Source organism: Syzygium oleosum, unplaced genomic scaffold (genome assembly GCF_021117445.2).
Source record: "Syzygium oleosum isolate NSW1041296 unplaced genomic scaffold, Sole_v2.1 Sole_v2.08, whole genome shotgun sequence".
Lineage (NCBI taxonomy): Eukaryota > Viridiplantae > Streptophyta > Magnoliopsida > Myrtales > Myrtaceae > Syzygium > Syzygium oleosum.
The window spans coordinates 4,889,027-4,908,678 of NW_026607492.1; the positions used below are offsets into that span (position 1 = coordinate 4,889,027).

General features: G+C 42.4%; 2 protein-coding genes across 5 annotated transcripts; both read right to left on the bottom strand.

Annotated features, from left to right (window-relative positions):
- Positions 1-207: 207 nt before the first annotated feature.
- On the bottom strand, positions 208-7,275 carry LOC115683992 (protein PIN-LIKES 3-like). Its single transcript, XM_056314010.1, has 11 exons — positions 6,376-7,275; positions 5,464-5,643; positions 4,832-4,911; positions 4,619-4,743; positions 3,828-3,949; positions 3,451-3,678; positions 2,819-2,911; positions 2,150-2,250; positions 1,367-1,419; positions 1,086-1,271; positions 208-646 (listed from the first exon to the last, which is right to left on the bottom strand). Exons 2-11 carry the CDS (start codon positions 5,602-5,604, stop codon positions 522-524), a joined length of 1,254 nt encoding a protein of 417 aa, XP_056169985.1. The 5' UTR covers positions 5,605-5,643; positions 6,376-7,275; the 3' UTR covers positions 208-521.
- Positions 7,276-8,142: 867 nt separating this feature from the next.
- Positions 8,143-12,503, bottom strand: LOC115688329 (protein PIN-LIKES 3-like). Of its 4 annotated transcripts, none has more exons than XM_030614131.2 (12): positions 12,062-12,503; positions 11,757-11,937; positions 11,140-11,285; positions 10,828-10,907; positions 10,615-10,739; positions 10,228-10,349; positions 9,740-9,958; positions 9,486-9,578; positions 9,088-9,188; positions 8,783-8,835; positions 8,445-8,630; positions 8,143-8,355 (listed from the first exon to the last, which is right to left on the bottom strand). In XM_030614131.2, the coding sequence occupies exons 3-12, from the start codon at positions 11,272-11,274 to the stop codon at positions 8,231-8,233; spliced, it is 1,239 nt and encodes a 412-aa protein (XP_030469991.1). In that variant the 5' UTR covers positions 11,275-11,285; positions 11,757-11,937; positions 12,062-12,503; the 3' UTR covers positions 8,143-8,230. The 4 variants fall into 4 exon arrangements, with proteins under 4 accessions (XP_030469991.1, XP_056169556.1, XP_056169557.1 ...); XM_056313581.1 differs by having other exon boundaries at positions 9,740-9,954; positions 10,224-10,349; positions 12,062-12,498; XM_056313582.1 differs by having other exon boundaries at positions 9,740-9,954; positions 10,224-10,349; positions 12,059-12,498.
- Positions 12,504-19,652: the final 7,149 nt, after the last annotated feature.

Below are 19,652 nucleotides of genomic sequence, written 5' to 3' on the forward strand. Positions count from 1 at the left end.
TGTCTCTCTTACGTAATGTCTTAAGTCCAGCATGCGCTATCCGCAACTAAATGCGCAATACATGGCCCGGCATTCCGTCAAAAGAAGTTCACAGTCGAGCGATACACATTCAAACCGAAAAGGGTGCCTTTCTAATGCTACTGATAACGGAGGGCTGATACTGTACATCGAATCGAGTAGAATATATCAGTTACTCTCACTTGCCCAAAAAATAAATGAACTAACTTCTCTGTCTTTTGAATTGTCAATCTCAAGATGGAAAACCAATTCTTGGAAATTCATGAACTTCATTCTGGCAAAATGATGCAAGAACTGAGAAAATCATCGATCTCGGACAATAATACTTACTCCATGTCCGACTGAGAATTGAGGGTTCTGCGGTCCTTGGTTACCGCAGAATGAGAGAATTTCTTGGTTTGATCTTGATCTTGTGTAAGGTCACGTTTCTTCTTACCATTGTTCTCTTACTTGGAAAGCATCCTTGTACATGACAAAAATATCGGCCAAAGAAAAGAATATTCCTATGACACAAGCCACATAAAGAATGCCGACCAAAGTGTTAATGAAACTGCTGCCAAAACATAAGTCCACAGCATAATGACAGAACATTCCGCCTCACCAGCTCCGAATAGTTGGGTCATTGTTCCTGCCGATCGAGAATAACGAGTCTGTTCAGATAAGATGGTTTTAACTAAATCTATGGTATGATAAAACAAGATCGACGCTGAAATTGAAGGTCCATAACCGAAAAATGATCACTAGTGAGGAAGGAAATCATCCATATAGCAGATGGAGCGTTGTTTTCCGCTGTCTCATTGCTCTCCTCCTCATACTTTCTCCCAGTTTACTCAGAGAAGCCTGAAGCTTTGTTTGATAAGGACAAAGGCATGTTTTCTTGTCCTACCCACATTGTCATACTTACATGTAAAAGAGCTCAGCCTCATAGTACTTCAAACCATTGTCATTAAAACAACCTCAAAGAATTGGTAATTTGCTTACTATATCCTATCCACAAGGCGTTCCCACAAGTTTGAGAAACAAAAGGATGATAAAGTGAACGTTAAACAGTGAATTGTCGTCCTTACCTATATTCATGGCTGGAGGCAGCGCAAACTGAAGTAGAAGAACAAACTGATACAAGGGATCTGATTGCACCAAACCCAAATAAACTGCCCCTCGAACAATCACCATGCCCAACAATGGCAAGGCAATGTACCGAACTGCTAAGATCCCAATGACGACTGGCAGGTGTATACTTGATCCTTTGAGACCTAGACACCAAATATATACTGCTTTAGCGTCCAAATACGAAAAGAGAACCAGACAGTAGAGAAGTGAACACAAATCAGATAATAGAAGCGCTTACCTCTGAGAAGATTAGCACCCAGTATTAATGTGACGGTTGGAATGGCTGCATCCCTGGAGGCATACAAGGACTACACATGAGAAAACAACCCATGGTGATAAATGCATTTGCTAGAATTTGATTGCTCAAGGGTCGCAGATCCCTTGGTTTTTCCCAATACAGAAGGGCTGAGCAATCAAAGGTGACGTAAGATTCCAGTCTGTATGATCATATCCTGCAGCGGCTGCAAACTTTTGAATGCTCAGTCACAGTGTTTTCTTCAAAGAATGATAAGTTAATGCAGGACTGCCAATTTTCTTATTCAGTCAAATACTCTTGACCAATGCTATCATAATGATTCATACTGGTCTAACACCATCACAGACAAACGGAGAAGCAAAGTTTGTCCGACAGTTTTAAGGTAGTGGCAAGTTATTTTATCCATGTCAAAATGAGAACATGAAGCAACTTTGGCTTAGAAATAATATTTCTTCAATTTACCACAGCACAGCAAGTAAAAAATACAAAGAAGAAATTGGGATTCCAAGGTGGCAGACCCGCAGATTGAAGTACCGAAGAGTCAGCATTCATGCAAAACATATGCAAGGAACCATTAAGCAGTTCTGTGTAAGCATTTCATCGCTTAAGGCACTCAAACATTTACAGATCATTAATTTGTTTTCGTTGCTAAATTCATGTTTTCCTATATAGCAATTCCTAACATTCAAATAGATGACATCAGACTGAGCATACACCACCAAAAGCATTGGAAAAAACCATCAGGAAAGGATACATAGTACATACCCCAAGAGTGATGCCGAATCCTGAACCACATGAAGAGGAGCACTATCACCTATAGTTGCTTTTCGGAGTAGAGGCGTAGTGCCAATTATGAAACCTACAATCTGCACAGAAGTCTCTTGTGTTAAATCTGAAATATAGTAAACTTTCTCTATGAAAAAGGAGAAGGAAAACAACAGTATCAAACTATAGCTCCATAAATTGAGAATGCATAACGCAGTGTAGTTTCTTATGTGAAAGATCACATCAGAAATAAAAATCTATTGTTAGTCAACACCATAGGCACGTCATGCGATGTTTTTCTCCTTCTTGCCACCTTGCTTCTCTCACACTAAAAGCCTCTATTATGAGCTGCATGAGAAAATAGAGTTTCAATAGCTGTATCATCCTAAGATGGTTATAGAACACACGATGTTTCACCGACTCCAAAATTATGGGTTACTTCTCTAGGAAATCAAATCGATTATCAATTGTTAGGAGGTAATACCATTCAATGGATATTCATTCCCCAGTAATAGTGAGAAACTTTTAGCATAATCTCCACAAGGTTGTCTGGAAATTAATTGGATGACCCTAACTTCCATATGGTTTTAGATTTATGTAATTTTATGCCTCTCATCATCTACTATCTACGAAGTATGGGAATTCCAACAATACGGACAATTAGCATACCGCTCCAATAGTTGAAGGTGCAAATAGCGTTCTTGGGTTGATGTTTGTCCATACCATTCTCAGAAATTTCTTTACCTCGGCTGGAACATGAACCTGATTATGAAGCCTAAAAGAGTCAGCTTTGCTGCTATCTACTGCCATGTAAATTTGGAAGAAATAGAAAGTGGCAGTTGAACAGCTATCAACTTCTTCAAAGCACAGTCAAGTCATTTTTAGGCGGTATTACTCATAGAAAAAACGACTATAAGTGCATGCTTTGTTAATTGCAACTAGTGCTGCTTAACCATGTTTCTAGCTAAAGGAGTGTCTAAACATCAATTTTCTCTGAAAGTAAGTGCTTGCAGGTGCAAACAGTTAATGCTTTTCACTTTACATTGTCACGTAGTTAAACTGCGTGCAGCCTGGAGGACATGCTGGAGGATTAAGCCATAACATTTTCCATTATAACTGTTTTCATATTATTAGAATACCGAAACTTAGCCACTAGCAGTTAACTATGGCCTAAAAACCAAAGAGGTTCGACTATCCCGTGTGCTTAGATAGAGTCCCAATTGAGGATTTCTAATCGTTTTCAGACAGAGGCAACTTAACAATTGCAGATAGACAGGCAGCAAATCAGAAGGTGAATGAACCTTTCTCGTTCCCTCGAATGTTGAGACATCAACTTCAACATGATCTTCGACTGATGAGAACTGCTGTAGAGGAAGAAGCTCCGACTTTTGAATTTTCAATGGGTTTCTGTTTTCTCCAGCAGAGTGAATGCAGGGCATGGAAACATCAGGTTCAGATCCCTGACAGCTCCTACTTGAAAATATGCGCATTATGTTGTATACATATGACCACATGTAAATGGCTCCAATCTGAAATCACAATTTCAAGTAGTTTCTAATGAGAAAGAATTTGCAGTGCCCTATGCTAGTTTATATAACATAGTGAAAATAAGGAACTATAACCTCTAATTATTGTTACGACTAGTGATATTGATTAGAACAAAATTAATCAGTCATACTGCCATAGATAGAGAAGCATATGCCATTCCATGTGTATTACAGCTTTCAGGATCACCAAATGGACTGCCTTTTTCTCTGCAAACTGCTGGAATGATAATCAGCGGCATGTTCCCCAGATTGCCTGTTCAGAGCATGCTATAAGTGGAATGAGAGTCCTATTGGAATCAATTACTAGAGAATGGAACATTTATAATGCAGTATGTCCATTGTATCAATGCCATGGTTTTATACCCCACCTTAACAAATACATCCAAGCATTACAGGAATAAGAAAGCTCAAAACAAAGGTAACCACTTTTATCTTTATCCTCTCTCACTAAAAGTTTCTGATAAAGAGATAAGGATCTTATTATTTCTACGAGTAAAACCTATCGCCGTTAAAACATTAATTATCATTTGCAAAACTAGACTTTTCTACTTACATATTAAGCATTTTGAAACTGGATTTTACACTACAATCTTGTTTTCAAATTTAAAAACAAAATATTCTAAATTTGGTCTAAACACTTCAAACCAAAATAAACCAAAATATATAGTTTTGTTTCGTCTCTGTCTGAATTTTTCAGAAATGACATTTCACTTTCTTCTGAAAATCGCTCTTCTCCAGACAAACTAAACAGTGGATACCGCTGAAGCAAGAGGTTGGCGTCTTTTTGTTGGTGAACACTTTCCAATTCCATTGTTGCTGCTATTTCACAAGTTGTACACCATAATTATGAATCTTCTTTGTTGTACTGGCCCAAAGAAAAGATCATTCCGGTGTAAGAGTCATAAATCTGACGAAGGCTTACCTGCTGCACAGCATCCCAAGACAAGGCCTTGCAGATGATCAGGAGCCCTACTGAATCTTATAATCATCCATCCAAGTGCTGAGCCAAGAATGAACGTAAGAAGAATGTTGCATGGCATGAACCACCTACATGGATTTGCGGACATTTACTCCTGGAAAACCATTATAAAAGAACATGTATTTGGAAAATAGACATTGGTAGTGTGCAACTTACAACAAAGCCATGCTTTTGTATGTTATAGATTTGGCCAGGTAGCTGAACACAAGCGCGGGATTGAAGACAAAAAACACAATCTGTTAGACAAAAACAGCATTTGAGTTAATCTTGATTAGGAATTTAGTTGCTGAGTCCAAAGGAATGGCGCCAACAATTTTTCAGAATTCTGTACATAAGATTTGGAATGACACTTCAATTGTTGTACATGTCAAAAAGCTCACTCTACCTTTTGTACCTGACGACTTGTATTATTACAAGAACATATCTCTATATTCGAAAACTAACAGTAGCCTTTATTTCCATACATCACGCATGTAAGTATAGACTCATAAAAGGTATTTCTTGTCAAGCTAGGTAAGAGTGATCTAATAGGTCAGTATCCAACACCTAATGTTATCCTTATATCAATAAATCACAGACAGATGCGATATAAAGGAACCACTATAAAGGAGCATCAATTTCGTTAACTTGATTTCCAGAACTATACTCTTTAGTTACCATCCTTTTTGTAATCACAATGATCGTAAAAATTTCAGTAGCCAATCAAGTAATTACTCTGGACATGCAATCAACAGCACTAATGTATGGTCAGCTTAAGGTTGGAAAAAAAAGGAACATCTGGAACTTACATTATTCAAATGCTTTCGCGCTTCTTCCCCCAGTATATCTACTTGCGCAATTGCAAGGAGAGAACCAAGAGCGGTAATCAGAAGGACCTTCAAAACCGGCATCAGCGCAACAACGAAAATATCCAGCAGCACCAGCGCCATGGAGGAATTTCCCAGGTCTCAACCTCCCTCTTGTACTTCCTTATGAAACAAAATGCATTATTGAGTCATGGGCAGTTTCATTCTTCTACGGATAAATCAACAGAAGTTCGATCAGAAACTCATCCTCGGTCGAGTGTAAAGTGGGCATGGATCCCAGAGCAAAGCACAGAACTTTGACCCGAGTGCATGAGGAAACTGGTAAAATGGTACTAAGATTGCACTCTAGCAGTTCAATAAAAGTTAAGAGAGTAATCTGGTAATTTTAGATCGAACATCTTGTGCAAATTCACTTGGGGCACCAATTTCAACCCCATCCACACTTACAAGCAGATGCAACAGAGAGATTGAAGTTCAGGTGAAACTCAGAGTGTACCGCAAGAAAGAGAACAGTGGTGATACCAAATGGTATCATCGAGCGCACAGATATGCAGATAACTCTGATGTTTAGAACTGCAAGTTTACCAAGCGACGAGCTACCATTACCAACCAACAAGCACAGCACAGTAAACTCCTAAGCGAAGAAGTCGCCACTTCCTACACACCATTAACGATGAGCGACGAGCGATTCCAGACTAACACACGCGAACTTTTCCATATCTCGGCGAGACAAAAGAGACAAAGAGAACCCGTAAATATTCATCAGCGCTGCCATCCAAGTATTCGCCCGCATGCGCGACTCGTGCCCGTGCGAACGAGTGGCAAATGACAGTGAACGACGGCTGCGAACGACGCGACGCGCGCGCTCGCAGGCGAAACGGAAGAGATGATTACCGCAGCGATGCAATGCCGTCCCGGAATCGAAGCTCCGGCGGAGTCCCGAACGAAGCGAGGAGCGCTGAGAACGAGACGACGGCGGTGGAGTTGGAGGCACGGGGGAGAGAACCGCAGAAAGAACGCATGCGAGGAAGGCCCTCGAGAAGTCACATTTGGAGAAGAGGACGAGCAGAAGAAGAAGTGGTGGTGATCGGCGGGGAAGGAGAAGGTGAGCGAAGAAGAGACGCTTGGCAGGGGTGGCTGATTGGCACGTTGGCACCACCGCGTAACTGAAAATGTTGCAGAGCCAATAGAGCAAGGTGGAGTTAGTTACAGCGGGTCGGGTCGGGTCGTTACGATGTCCCTAGGCCGGGCTTGGCTGGGTTTAACTAGATCTGTCAAATGGATAGATTTGGGTCGAGTTGAAAATAGTCTGATCCAAATTAACATGTTTCCATGAAATAAAATTTAATGACTTATACTCAGTCTAACCTATATTATTAAAATATTTTTATATTTAATTAAATTTAGGAAAACTTATATCCAAATTGTTATTTCTTTGGTAAATTTTCGATAGCGGTCACTTCTTTTATATACTCATAATTCTTTATTTTGATCCTACATCATATCTAGATTTAGATCAGTCATTCTTGTTCGGGCTCGGGGCTTGCTTAGGAGAGAGAAATTCTAGAAGCAAAAATCAACTGGATATATGGGAGATTTCAAGGAAAAAAAATTGGACAATAATAAAATATCGATAAATAAATAGAAAATCACACGATTCTCGTAAGATGAACATACAAAATAATATCGTCTCCAATTAATTCATTACACCAATGAGTATGCTCGCAAACCACCGAGATTTCGCTCCTTTTAGGGAAAATACCACAAAAAACCTCAAACTATGCCACTTGTGACAAATTTACTCTGAACTTTTTTTTGTAACACGAAAAACCTTAAACTATGCCACTTGTGATAAATTTACCCTGAACTTTTTTTTGTAACACTAAAAACCCCTAAACTATGCCACTTGTGACACATTTACCCCATAATACTTTGGCCCAATGACATTTTCGTCTTTTTCTATTTTTTTTTCTTTCTTCTCTCTTCCCTCCGCCGGCCATGGCAGAGGGAAGTCGGTAAGGGCGGCCCTCGCCGGCATTGGGGTGGGGCTCGAGCTGCCCTCGCCGGATCTGGCGAGGACGACCCTCGCTGACGTCGGATCGCCCTCGCTCGCCTAGGCGAGGACCGCCCTCGCCGACGTCGAGTGAGGGCATCCCTTGCCCGATGCCGGCAAGGGTTGCCCTCGCCAGATCCAGCAAGGGTGACCCTCGCCTGAGTTGGGCGAGAGCTGCCCTTGCCCGACACCGGCGAGGGTCGCCCTCGCCCCACCCCAACGCCAGCGAGGGTTGCCCTTGCCGACTTCCCTCCGCCGGCCATGGCAGAGGGAAAAGAGAAGAAAGAAAAAAAAAGACGAAAATGTCCTTGGGCCAAAGTATTGTGGGGTAAATGTATCACAAGTGGCATAATTTTGGGTTTTTCATGTCACAAAAAAAAGTTCAGGGGTAAATTTGTCAAAAGTGGCATAATTTGAGATTTTTCGTGTCATCAAAAAATTCAGGGTAAATTTGTCACAAGTGGCATAATTTAGGATTTTTGGTGGTATTTTTCCCTGCTTTTATGATGTGTGATTAAGTAAAAAAAAATTTGAAAGAACAAAAAAAAAACAGGAATTTAAATCAAACTCAAAATTCAGAAGCCACAGAAAAATAAATGACTGGTAAGTGAAGAAAAAAATCGAAATGGTGTCGAAATAGATACTGAAATAGTTGCGTACAAAATTCGCAAAAAGAAAAAAAAAAAAAAAAAGAAATCAGGCCACGAGCCACATGAAGAAGGTTGACCAAAGAGTCAACGAGAAAGCTGCCACGGCATAAGTCCACAGCATCACCACCGAGCATTCGCCCTCGCCAGCCCCGAACAACTGCGTGATCGTACCTGCAGCATACAGGAAGAGAGCATGAATGGATAGAGAGACTCGAAAACCGGATCCGAACGCGAAGCTTCCTCGGAGCCCGGACGCGTACCAACGCTCATGGCGGGCGGCAGTGCGAACTGAAGCATGAGAACGAACTGGAACAGCGGGTCGGACCCCACGAGCCCGAAATGGGATGCGGCTTTGACGACCCCGACGCCGATGATCGGCATGGCGACGTATTTCGCGAGTATGACCCCTATAATCACCACGACGTTCACTTCCGATCTCCGCAGCCCTGAGCAAGGAGGGGAAAGAAAAAGAATCCAAATGGTAATGCAGAACAATGAACTGCTGGGAGGAGGAGAATCGACAGAAGGCCTTCATGCATGTTTAGATGAGGCGATGATGATCGAGGCATAAGCGACTTATCTCGCGAAAATTAGATACCTCTGAGGAGGTTCGCTCCGACTATGAGAGTCTGCGACGGGACTAAAGCTTCCCTGCGGATCGGACACGGAAACAAACGGAGAGTGTCAAGATCGAAGTATGTGTGTCGACAGCAACCTTTTCGTCAGAGATAAGGCGCCACTTTAGTCACCAATGAAGCTACTGCAGTAGTTGATAAGAACTAGCAATACATTCCTATGAGATACTTTACTACAGCAAGCAACATGACAAAGCTACGCATTGTCGCTGGAAGTAGACGAGAGCTTTAGACATCACAAGAAAGCCAGAAGCAGTGTGTACTATACCCCAGTAAATATATGGAGCTCTCGATGAAGTGGAGAGGAGCATCGTCGCCGATGAGAACATCACGGATTGGGGAGACTATCCCGATGACGAACCCGATGATCTACACAAGAAAAGCGCATTGTCAGACGGCCCCCCCTCACCTTAGGCCGATCCAATTTGGAAAGAAAAATAGCTCATTTGAAGCATTGCGATTTGGAAAGAAATGAATCGTTCGAAGCATCGATGCAGATACATAGCCAACAATTAAGGAGATTGTCGCTTCAATTGTGTCCAAAGGAAACATTTCGAAAATCCGATTAGGCGCATCCTCCATTGTTCTTCGCTTTTAAGCATTGTTATGACGTTCGAGAAAAGATGCAAATGGCCAGTAAGAGAGGCATCGGGACGTGGCATTTACCGCTCCAATTGTTATCGGAGTAAGTAACATCTTCAGATCCATTCCACAGGTGAGCATGTTAGCCTTCTTCCTAATTCTCTGGAGGAAAGTCTCCTGCAAAGCGGCAGATAGAACCCGTAAATCGCTATCCCACTTAAGCCAGACGAATGAAGTTTATCCAATACGATGACTATCTTCACACTCGAGTCGAGAACTAAGCAAGCAGAGTTCTCAGAGACAGAGCCGTCGCATAAGGACATTCAGAGGCCCTTTACCTTTTCCTCAGACTCCACGATAGAAGAATCGACTGGGGCTGAACTTTCTTCGAGGGTTATGGAATGAAGAAGCGGTTCGGTAGTGCTCTCTGCATGGGTTTCCGACGTCTGCCCGGAAGACTTTATGCTGCTCCCGTTCTCATCTCGCGTACTTGTGCCTTTATTTGCGGATATGCTTATGATGACATAGACATAAGACCATATATAGATCGCTCCTATCTGCACCAGCAGAGAGGTTGCAGACCGGGATAATTAATGTCAAAAAGCGGAGACTCGAGTGGAAGAATTTGCTTAGAAATTTGAAGTGCTTGCGCCGTGCCCCATTAGTATTCTTCTCTGCTCCATAGACACTAGGTCGACTTTTAAGGAAGAGGACTTGTACCACTTTAGAAGATACTTTCGAAACGATTCAGCGAAATTTCACACAGATCATCATTTCAGAACATACCAACTAGCATACACATCCGTCCTCTCAGAGCAGAACGTACCGACATGGAAAGCGAAGTGTAAGTGTCTCCATTGGTGGTGCACGTGGTCGAATCTCCAAAGGGACTATTCGACTCGTCACAGACAGCTGGGATGATGATCAGAAGCAGGTTTCCTAAATTTCCTGTGCAGAGACAATCAGATTATTCATCAGCTAGTGGTAGAGATGGAGGGATCAAGAGAGATTCAGCGGATGGTCTTCTCGGGAATACATCATTCACGGGGCTTAAGTTTGCTCATCCGCTTGATCAATGTCAGGGACAACGACCTGAGACAAACGTAGTATACTTGGTTTCTGAAAAGGTTTGGTTGGTGATATATTCGGCTTTGGCGGGCATGACTAAATAGTCCAAACTGACTCTCGAGAAGTATCTTAGAAAGGCGTGTACCTGCAGCGCAGCACCCCATGACGAGACCTCGCAAGTGTTGAGGAGTCCTTGCGATGATGTTAACTATCCAAGCAAGCAACGAGCCGATTACGAATGTGAGCAGGATGTTCACCGGCATGAACCACCTATGAAGTAAAATGAAAATAGCGGGAAAGTGAGAACAATACACAAAAGAGACAGTGCCATCGAAGGAATGATCCCAAGCGAACTTACAGTTCCTCCAAGCTTTCCAGTGTAACAGTCTCCGCCAAGTAGCTACAGACAAGCGCAGGACCGAACACATAGAACACAAGCTGTCAAATGGAGATTGGCTATTGTTAGTCCTAACCAGAAAGCAAGCAAACCAAGACATAGAAAGCAATAGTCTCCTGGGATAATATCCAGTGCAGGGAGAGGAAAAATAAAGAGCATCGACAAGATTCTGAGATTTGCAGGTTGCTCGAAAAAGTCGGGGGCTTATGAATGTCTAAGATTTGGCCCCGGGTATACCAGGATTAGGAAATGAAATGAGAAGGGACTACTTACATCGTTAAGGTAGTGCCGCGCATTTGGTCCCAGGAGATTTACGCGCTCTAATGCAAGTACTAGACCGACTCCCGTGATGATGAGCAACTTCAAAACAGGCATCAGCGCCACGACAAAGAGGTCCCAAAATCCCATAGCTGAAATTTCTGCAGGACAATACCAGAACAGTTTAGAGACAGGATCGAGTTATTTTAAGGATACAGGCTATAAATATTGCATTATAGTGTGCATTTTTCATGTATAACCATACTAATAAACTGAAGAGATATTCACTAAAGATGATGCAACAGGCTACGCCAATTAGCTTAATCAGTAAGCAGAGGCAATCATCTCAAGATGCGTATATGCTTTGCTTTCTGTTTGATACTCGCGTAACTAGTAGTGCCATGTCGGTTTTGATTGTCCAAAGAGCAGAGAAAAGAAGAAAAATGGATATAACTCGAAATCATGTAGAAGAACAGACTGGAGCATGACTATGAAACCCGTTCCTCCCAAATCTACCAGGAAACTGGGTTCGGCACATCATATACGTCGAGCATATTTCTGAAACATTAGCTTCCCAGCACGGAAATCAATGGGGCCGAAAGTTTTTGGAACTCCTTCAAGCAGAATCTTACTCTTTGGGCAACTTCACTCAACTGAAGCTACTTTAACATGAGCAGTGAAACATTATGCGCTTGTTCAACACCCGCAAAGATGTCGATACGTCGCTTGCACGGTAACAAATATGACCCTACGGAGATATATACCCGCATTGACAACGAACAACTGGATGAAGACCTCGCACTTAGAGAAAACCTGTATGCCAATCACAGACAAACAGAGAAATACATGGTCACTTCGTCGCTAGCGAAAAATGTAGAGCTGCAAATCGAGAAAGCGAAACCCGGTTCGGTAGCGGAAGCAAAAGCAATCGCACCACAGTTCGCTTCTTGGATCCACGAAAGCGAAGCCATTCATCCCCCTTCACCAGCTAACTGTTCTGTGGTACCATCCCAGCACTGGACCACTCTAAGATTTTCCATCAGCACGACACTCTCATTCTCTGCAACATAACTACCAAAACTCAAGTTTCCACTTTCAAATTCGGAATCTTTTTTTGATGTATGACTCGAGCTGGTTCGGTTTGCCGTGCAGTGGAACCCATCCCGACCCTGTCAGCATGGCAGCGAAAGCGACCACGCGACGCGAGCCGTGCAGACATCGAATGCCATCCTCGGAAGCGCCTTGAGGGCCCACTTAGCCCCACAAGGCTCGGAGCCAGCCAATGTTCATCGCCAATTCGCCATGATGTCTCTTCCTCGCCTACTCTTCTTCACCATTCATCCATCCACTGCCGAGAACGCGAAACAGCTGTGGCGCCATAAGAACAGAGAAGTGGAGGGACAAAGGGAAAGCACTAGCAGTGTCGAATCATCTGGCTGGCGTTCCCCGCTCGGCCACGATGGCGAGAAAGGACATGTTTGTCTAGCTTTCAGGATTTGTGCCGCAACATGTGCGACCTATGAAAAGCAATAACATATAAAAAAATACTATAGAACATGCAACGAATAAATTTTGCTTCTTCAATATCACGTGACACCTCTACTAGTTCCCGAGACTCATTTCGTAAGTTAATGAATATTTTTCTATTAGTTTATGAGATGGGATAGTTTATTCCCCGCAATCCTCGTGCGACATTGAAAATAGGACACGTGCCTTTTCTGCGGCGGACTAATAATTGCCGGGGAGAATCGGCTCATGTCCGAGTCTATCGACATATCCAATTGGAGTAACCTTCGCTCGAGAGTTTAAGCTAATAAGTTGCATATTGGAGTGTGGCTTGTGCTCCCCATTGACAGGAAGGAATTGAGGTCCGTGAGCAGGCAGGCGGGCGGTTTGAGGGTCGCGAGAATTACTAATTTCATTGGCGAGAATTTTCTCATTTTTGCGTGTTTACATTTATGTCTAGACAATTTGAAAAGGAGACCCGTCATCTATAAAATACATCCTAATCATCCATCTAATTTTCCAAACAATATATGATATAGGAATACCTTGGGAGCTGTAAATTCATGGATAGTTATATCTCACGGGATGATAAGCGGAATCCGGGGAAGGGTAGGATAGACCCGGATAGGATTTCTAATGCCTATTTTTCTAGAAATCCTACGCTCCACGCCGTCATCTTCATCCCCACACCTTGTGCGCTTTCACCAAAAAATTTCTCGCTTTTTTTCCTTCACCGACTCTCTGGACCCGTGAATAGCAAAAAATAAAATAAAAATTATCCTATCCGACTTTAAATCCGTAGTCCACCACAAGCAAGTGGACGGGATATGAAGAAATCCCGTGATTTCTTATCCTATCCTATCCAAATTCTATCCCGTTTAGAAATCCCGACGACCAAACGCACCTAAATGATATAGGAATACCTTGGGAGCCGTAAATTCAATTGATTAATCGAAGCAAGCGATGCGCGACGGCAACGAGATGCGCGCGAGAATGTTATCCCGATTTTGCCTTTCGGGGTAATAGATTTGTCCACGAATGCCAAAGTCAAGTATTGCAATTCCAAGTATTGCAATGCCAAAGTCAAGTATTAGTACAATTTGGATCGTTCCGTGACGTATAGAATCACTCGTACACAGAATATGCATACTCATTAGTACAATTTGGACCCTTTTTTGTTACGTGTACAATCATTCGTGCACGTAACATAAACTAAATTGGAGATTGCCATATTTCATTTTTTTGCTGGCTAGTTTAAAAGCACATGCACTCAGGCCCCGTGGACCGGCACAATAATGGAATCGATATCTTTCTCTTTTATGCTACGTTTGTTTCGCGAAAAATATACGATTTGGGAAATATTTTTTTGAAAACGATCGCTTTTGTATCGCTAACGGAAATGAATAAGCGAAAAATATTCTCATCGTCCACGAAAATTGTTTAGACATAAGTTGTAGTCAATAGTAAAAATATTTTTTTATTGGCTAATTATTTCGAGCTATACAAGCAATCATTTTAAATAAAAAAAATTACAAATCATTTACTTCCGCTGAACAAACGAATCCTTAATTTCAACGACTTTTTGCATTCTTGGGAAATACTTGTTATCGTGGATGGATTTTGGTTATTGTATGCTCTCGATATCAAATTTCGATGATATACCAAATTCTCGCAATTCACTTGATTATGATGTGAAAATTAAAAATTAAAAATTTTAAAAAAAAAAGATCGAATTTCATAAATTATTCCGTATCAAATTTCGAATTTTTGTACGGTTTCAACTGCTTAATGTAAATTAAAGCATATGACCAAAAATAATGTGTGTGTGTATATATATATTAAAGCACAACTTGGGGCGCTGCAATAGAAAACAATAAAGGATCTTAATTGATTAAAATAAGAAATAAAACTATTTAGGTCCCAAAAAATTTTGTCATGTGTCAATTTGGGGTTATTTATATAGAATTCTTTATTTTTTTATTTTAAAAAGAAAAAACTGCTTAATTCACACATCACATCACATTAATAAATAAGTTTTTTTTTTTGTAGTTATTTGTTCCTTTTCTTTTCTGTAAAATCTAAGGCATGTTAAGAGTGAATAAAAAAGCTAGACAACATACATGTGCATGTGCCCTTTCCATTTTTATGCACAAAGCCACACCACTGGGACTATTGGCCTTGCGATATGTACGACTCATCCTCATTCAATCTCTTAAAAAAACCCGAAACTCAACCTCCTTCGGCCCGTGCCGATGCTTTGCTAACCCTTCGAAAATTGGCGAATCGTAGGTATCACAGATCTTGAAAATCGACGTGTTCGGATAGCAAAGTTACGCTCGACCTTGGGCCACGTCTCGGCTCAATCCAACCCGCCTCCCCAATTGACGTCCCGAGTTCGATTTTGGAAATGTTTAAGCGGCGCGCCTTCCATTGCTTGTGCACGTACATCTAGTGTTGTCTACACCTATGTTAGTGCACGCATGCGATGACATTATGATCACAACCAATCCCACTTTATTTCGCCATTATTGAGCATTTGGCACATGGATCCACGACTTATGGGTCCAAACTCAATGACCTCGAAGCCTTCTTTTTAGAGGGAAAAAAGGGGGGGAAAGAGAAGGCGCGAGGACAAAACATAGGGGTCGCGTTTACGCGAATGCATCACACCACTCCATGTGAAAAAGAAGGGGTTGGCGTTATTGTTTCGAAAATGGCCCCTGCACTTTCCCTTCGTTTGGCAGGTTCATGGCCCGTTCCCATCGCCCATCGGTTCACGCCATCGCTTGTTTGTCTAGCTGTTCTTGTTGCGGAAGTCAAAGCGATCGAACAATAAAATTGACAGAATAAAGAAACTAAATCGGACACCAGATTTACATGATTCGGTCGTAGTGACCTACGTCCACGAGAAGAGCAGCATGAAATTTCATCGTAAATCAAGCGATATAACGGAGATTATATCCACACTTGAATTACTCAAACACTCTAAGTGTTTCTCAAGCCTCAATTACATCCAATAATTCACGCAGTGTTTAGCCTCATAATTCTTCACGAAATAATTATATCGATCTCACGATAAAATTACATACAAATCTTATCACAAGATTTAATCAGCTTGAACACTTATTTTTTTTTGATGTAATTCACGAACAAGACTCCACATAAACATCCACTGTCAAGCACTCACGAACGCGGCGCTTTCTTCTTCGTTCACAATGACGGTGCTTCTTGTTCACTTTGCACGGCCCACCAAGCACTCGCATGAGGGCGTGTGGAATAGGAAATAATGGCATTCTGTCAACAAGTCCAACCTGGTGGGACTTTCCTCTTCAGAGATTAGCCGTGCTCTTCCTCAAGAAATAGGAAACAATATATTTTATGCTCTGTAGTCTTCTTTCACGGTCAAAGTCCAACTTTCGATTCCAATGTGAAATTCAAGAAAGCATATATGTTTTGGGATAATGACACAAATAGTCCCTAAAATTTAATTTAATATGTAATTTGATTCCTGAACTTTTAATTTATTCAATATAATCCCTGAACTTTAACATAATGTTCAATTTGATCCCTGAACTTTAAATTTGTTCAATATGGTCCCTGAACTTTTAATATGTGTTCACTTTAGTCCCTGAACTATATGAGAATGTTCAATACAGTCCCTGCACTTGAATTAATGGAAAGACTATATTGAACATTTTCAAATAGTTCAAGGACTAAATTGAACACATATTAAAAGTTCAGGGACCACATTGAACAAATCAAAAGTTCAGGGACCAAATTGAACATTAGGTTAAACTTTAAGGACTATATTGAACAAATTAAAAGTTCAAGGACCAAATTGCACATTTGGTCAAAGTTCCGGGACTATTTGTGTCATTTTTCCATATGTTTTCTTTCTTCATGAACTTCCAACTCGCCAACTAAGGTTACCGTAAGCTGCACTTGCCTGATTTCGAGCGTTCCGCAAAATATTCGGACTTTCCCGATTAACAATTAACTTCGGATCAGATTTCGTTGACGGGCTTAAACTCGAGATATATTTTAATAGTTTTCGCGTGCTCCGGGCACCGGCGCTCGGCATGCCCCCTGTTGAGCTTCTCCGCTTCGAGAGGTGCAGTTTCGCTTCTTGCCATTGCACTTGGCGACAACGGCACGTGTAGATTCGTGCATGAATGGGGGCGGGGGGAAGAGAAAAAAAAGACTCGAATGATTCATCGCAAATTGTACAAAAGTTTAAAAGATTCATCGCAACTCATGTATAAAAGAGAGAAACGTGTCGAAATTATAATTTACTTATAACAGTGTATCTAAATCTATATACATCTATCAAAGTGTTAGCTAAATATGAAAAACATAATTTTCGAAACATATATACAATTTGGGCCTATTAACGTCTCCGTCCCGCCTCGCCCGAATCCCCATCACCCGTTCCTTAAGAGGAGAATCCGTCCCGACCGGGTCGGTACCCCCGCGGGGCCGGCCCGCCGATCTCTGCAATCACCCACGAAGGGTCTACTCACCTTAAGGAAAGACAAAATGGCGGGGAAAATTGTCAAATCAGTCCTAAACCTATTGTACGGCGGCCAATTCAGTCCTAAACCTTTTAATTTTGCCAATTCGGTCCTAAACCTTTTAAATTTTTGCCAATTGAGTCCTTCCTGCCAATTTTGTGGCCATCCGTCAGCACGTGGCCGGCCTGTCCATGTCCGGTCAACGCTGACGTGGTAATTTTTAATTATTTTTTTCAATTTTTCAATCTTTTTTTTTTTTTTTTTTTTCTCATTGTCTCCCTCTCGGCCGCCGACGGGCCGGCCAGAGGGAGGGCGGCGAGGCCTCGCGGCTCGCCCCGCCGGCCACCGGCGAGGCGAGGTCGAGCCCTCGCCGTCGCCGGGTCGCGACGGTGAGGTCGAGCCTCGCCGTTGCCTCGGGTCGTGACGGCGAGGTCGAGCCTCGCCGGATCCGGGCGAGGCTCGACCTCGCCGTCGCGATCCAGCGACGGCAGGCGAGGCGAGGCGAGGCGAGGTCGAGCCTCGCCGTCGCCTGGGTCGCGACGGCGAGGCGAGGCCAACCTCGCCTCGCCCGGCCCGGGGGCCGTGAGGCTAGCCCTCGCCGGTGGCGGCGGCGAGGGCGAGCGGCGGGCGAGCCGGCAGAGGCCTCGCCGGCCCTCCCCTCTGGCCGGCCGCCGGTCGCCGAACCGGCCAGAGGGGAGAAAGCAGAAAAAAAAAAAAGAAAAAAAAAGATTAAAAAATTGAAAAAAAATAATTAAAAATTGCCACGTCAGTGTTGACCGGACGGCTGGCGGTCATGTCAGCGCCGGCCGGCCAAAATTGACCGGAAGGACTCAATTGGCAAGAATTTAAAAGGTTTAGGACTGAATTGACAAAATGAAAAGATTTAGGACTAAATTGGCCATCGTACAATAAGTTTAGGACTAATTTGACAATTTTCCCCAAAATGGCGTGATTTGTGAACTTGTTCCCCACCTTTGTCGAATATTGATTAAAGTAGCTTCCACCATTCTCGTTTGCCTCTGAATGAATGACATTGTAGGGGTGTCAATGGGTCGGGTCGGGTCGGGCTTTCTTGATACCCGACCCGACCCGAAACCTACAGGGTCATGCTTGACCCGCCCAGACCCACCCAAGACCCTGTTCACAGTACACCCCCAAGGCCCGGGCCGGGCCGGACCGGGTCGGGTCAGGTTTGGGGTTTTTTTTTTTTTTTTTTTTTTTTTCTCAGATAGTTACATCAAAAGGCAGAAGACAATTCTCATGAAGAAAAATTTCTACATAGTTTTTTTTTTCGGGCGTGACATGGTTCACGATCATTCAAACCCATTGGTACCTTTTCTTTTACTATATGCTCCCCAATATCGACCAAGTGAGAATCAAATTCATTCTAGTGAGTATCGCCAGTTTCTTCAGACTGTGCAGCACAAGCAGTGAAGCCAAAATCAACCAACCAGCCAACCCAAGTTTGAAAAAGCAAAACAAAACAAAATTTAACCGGAGTGCTGTGCCAATTTCGGCAAAAGCTTAAAGTTTGAGTTGAAACGGTTCATGCTTCATACCTGCGAGACTACCCTTCAGGTGCAGGCAAATGGAATGAGGGAACCCCAGCACTAACGTTGTCAGGCACTTAATATCAAAACCATTTATTCTAATAACACGCAGAAAATCGAGAGATTGCAGCCGATTACGCTAATTATTCTGAAAGCCTGCAACTATTGGAAAATAGCTCAACTTTTGCCTCTAACGCGTACGAATGGCCATGGTCTTCGAGAAGCGGATTACACAGGAACGGAGTTCTGTGCAGAAAGAAGTTCAAAACCCACAAGCCGATCTCAAAAGACCTTCACCTTTCGCTCCAAGATTCAACTAGATCAGCTTCCAGGCCCCCAAAACCCGACAATCATTTCACCTCGCGGCCTCTTGAGTTACTTGGGTCGTGTATAAAACCTGCCATTCTACATAAATGAAAGACCCAGCAATAGATGTTTAGATATGGTCCTGCAAATCAACAAGCAGCTCGGGTCCTTTGAAGTACCTACAATTGTGGCATTTAGGTTGTAAGAGGGACTATAACTCGCATTCATGAATAAATAGACCTAACAATTATTAGACACAGCAAAAAGACAAAAAACAATGTCCATGCTTCTTCAAGTGCTGTGAACAGATTGAAAATTCACAAAAGACCTAAACTATTTAACCATGAACCAATATTCTCAGTAATCGTGATTAAAGTCCTGCAGATATCACTTGAACAATTTAGATGTGCACTGAATTTTTGAAATTCCAAATCCTTTGCTTAAGCCAAAAGGCTCTGCCTGGCAGGTTAGACATAAGCAAATCATTCATAATCAATTCTTGATGTCTATCCATCCAGATTAAAGCAAAATGCCATACTGTTTTCTTGCAATCATAACTCACAAGATATTAGATTAAACTGGATGTATGGAACCAATTTGCAAATGCTAGTGACATATTAGCCTTCAATTGGTATTTTGCCCAAAATGGCGTGAT

Bases quoted from the DNA above. Each gene is read 5' to 3' on its own strand.
- LOC115683992 (XM_056314010.1), bottom strand. From the start codon at position 5,604: ATGGCGCTGGTGCTGCTGGATATTTTCGTTGTTGCGCTGATGCCGGTT. The intron at 4,912-5,463 runs GTAAGTTCCAGA...TTTGTCTAACAG, and splicing joins CGCGAAAGCATTTGAATAAT to ATTGTGTTTTTTGTCTTCAA. The intron at 1,420-2,149 runs GTATGTACTATG...GTATGCCTCCAG, and splicing joins GATTCGGCATCACTCTTGGG to GGATGCAGCCATTCCAACCG.
- LOC115688329 (XM_030614131.2), bottom strand. From the start codon at position 11,274: ATGGGATTTTGGGACCTCTTTGTCGTGGCGCTGATGCCTGTTTTGAAG. The intron at 9,959-10,227 runs GTACGTTCTGCT...CTGCTGGTGCAG, and splicing joins ACACTTCGCTTTCCATGTCG to ATAGGAGCGATCTATATATG. The intron at 8,356-8,444 runs GTACGCGTCCGG...TGTATGCTGCAG, and splicing joins GCCGCCCGCCATGAGCGTTG to GTACGATCACGCAGTTGTTC.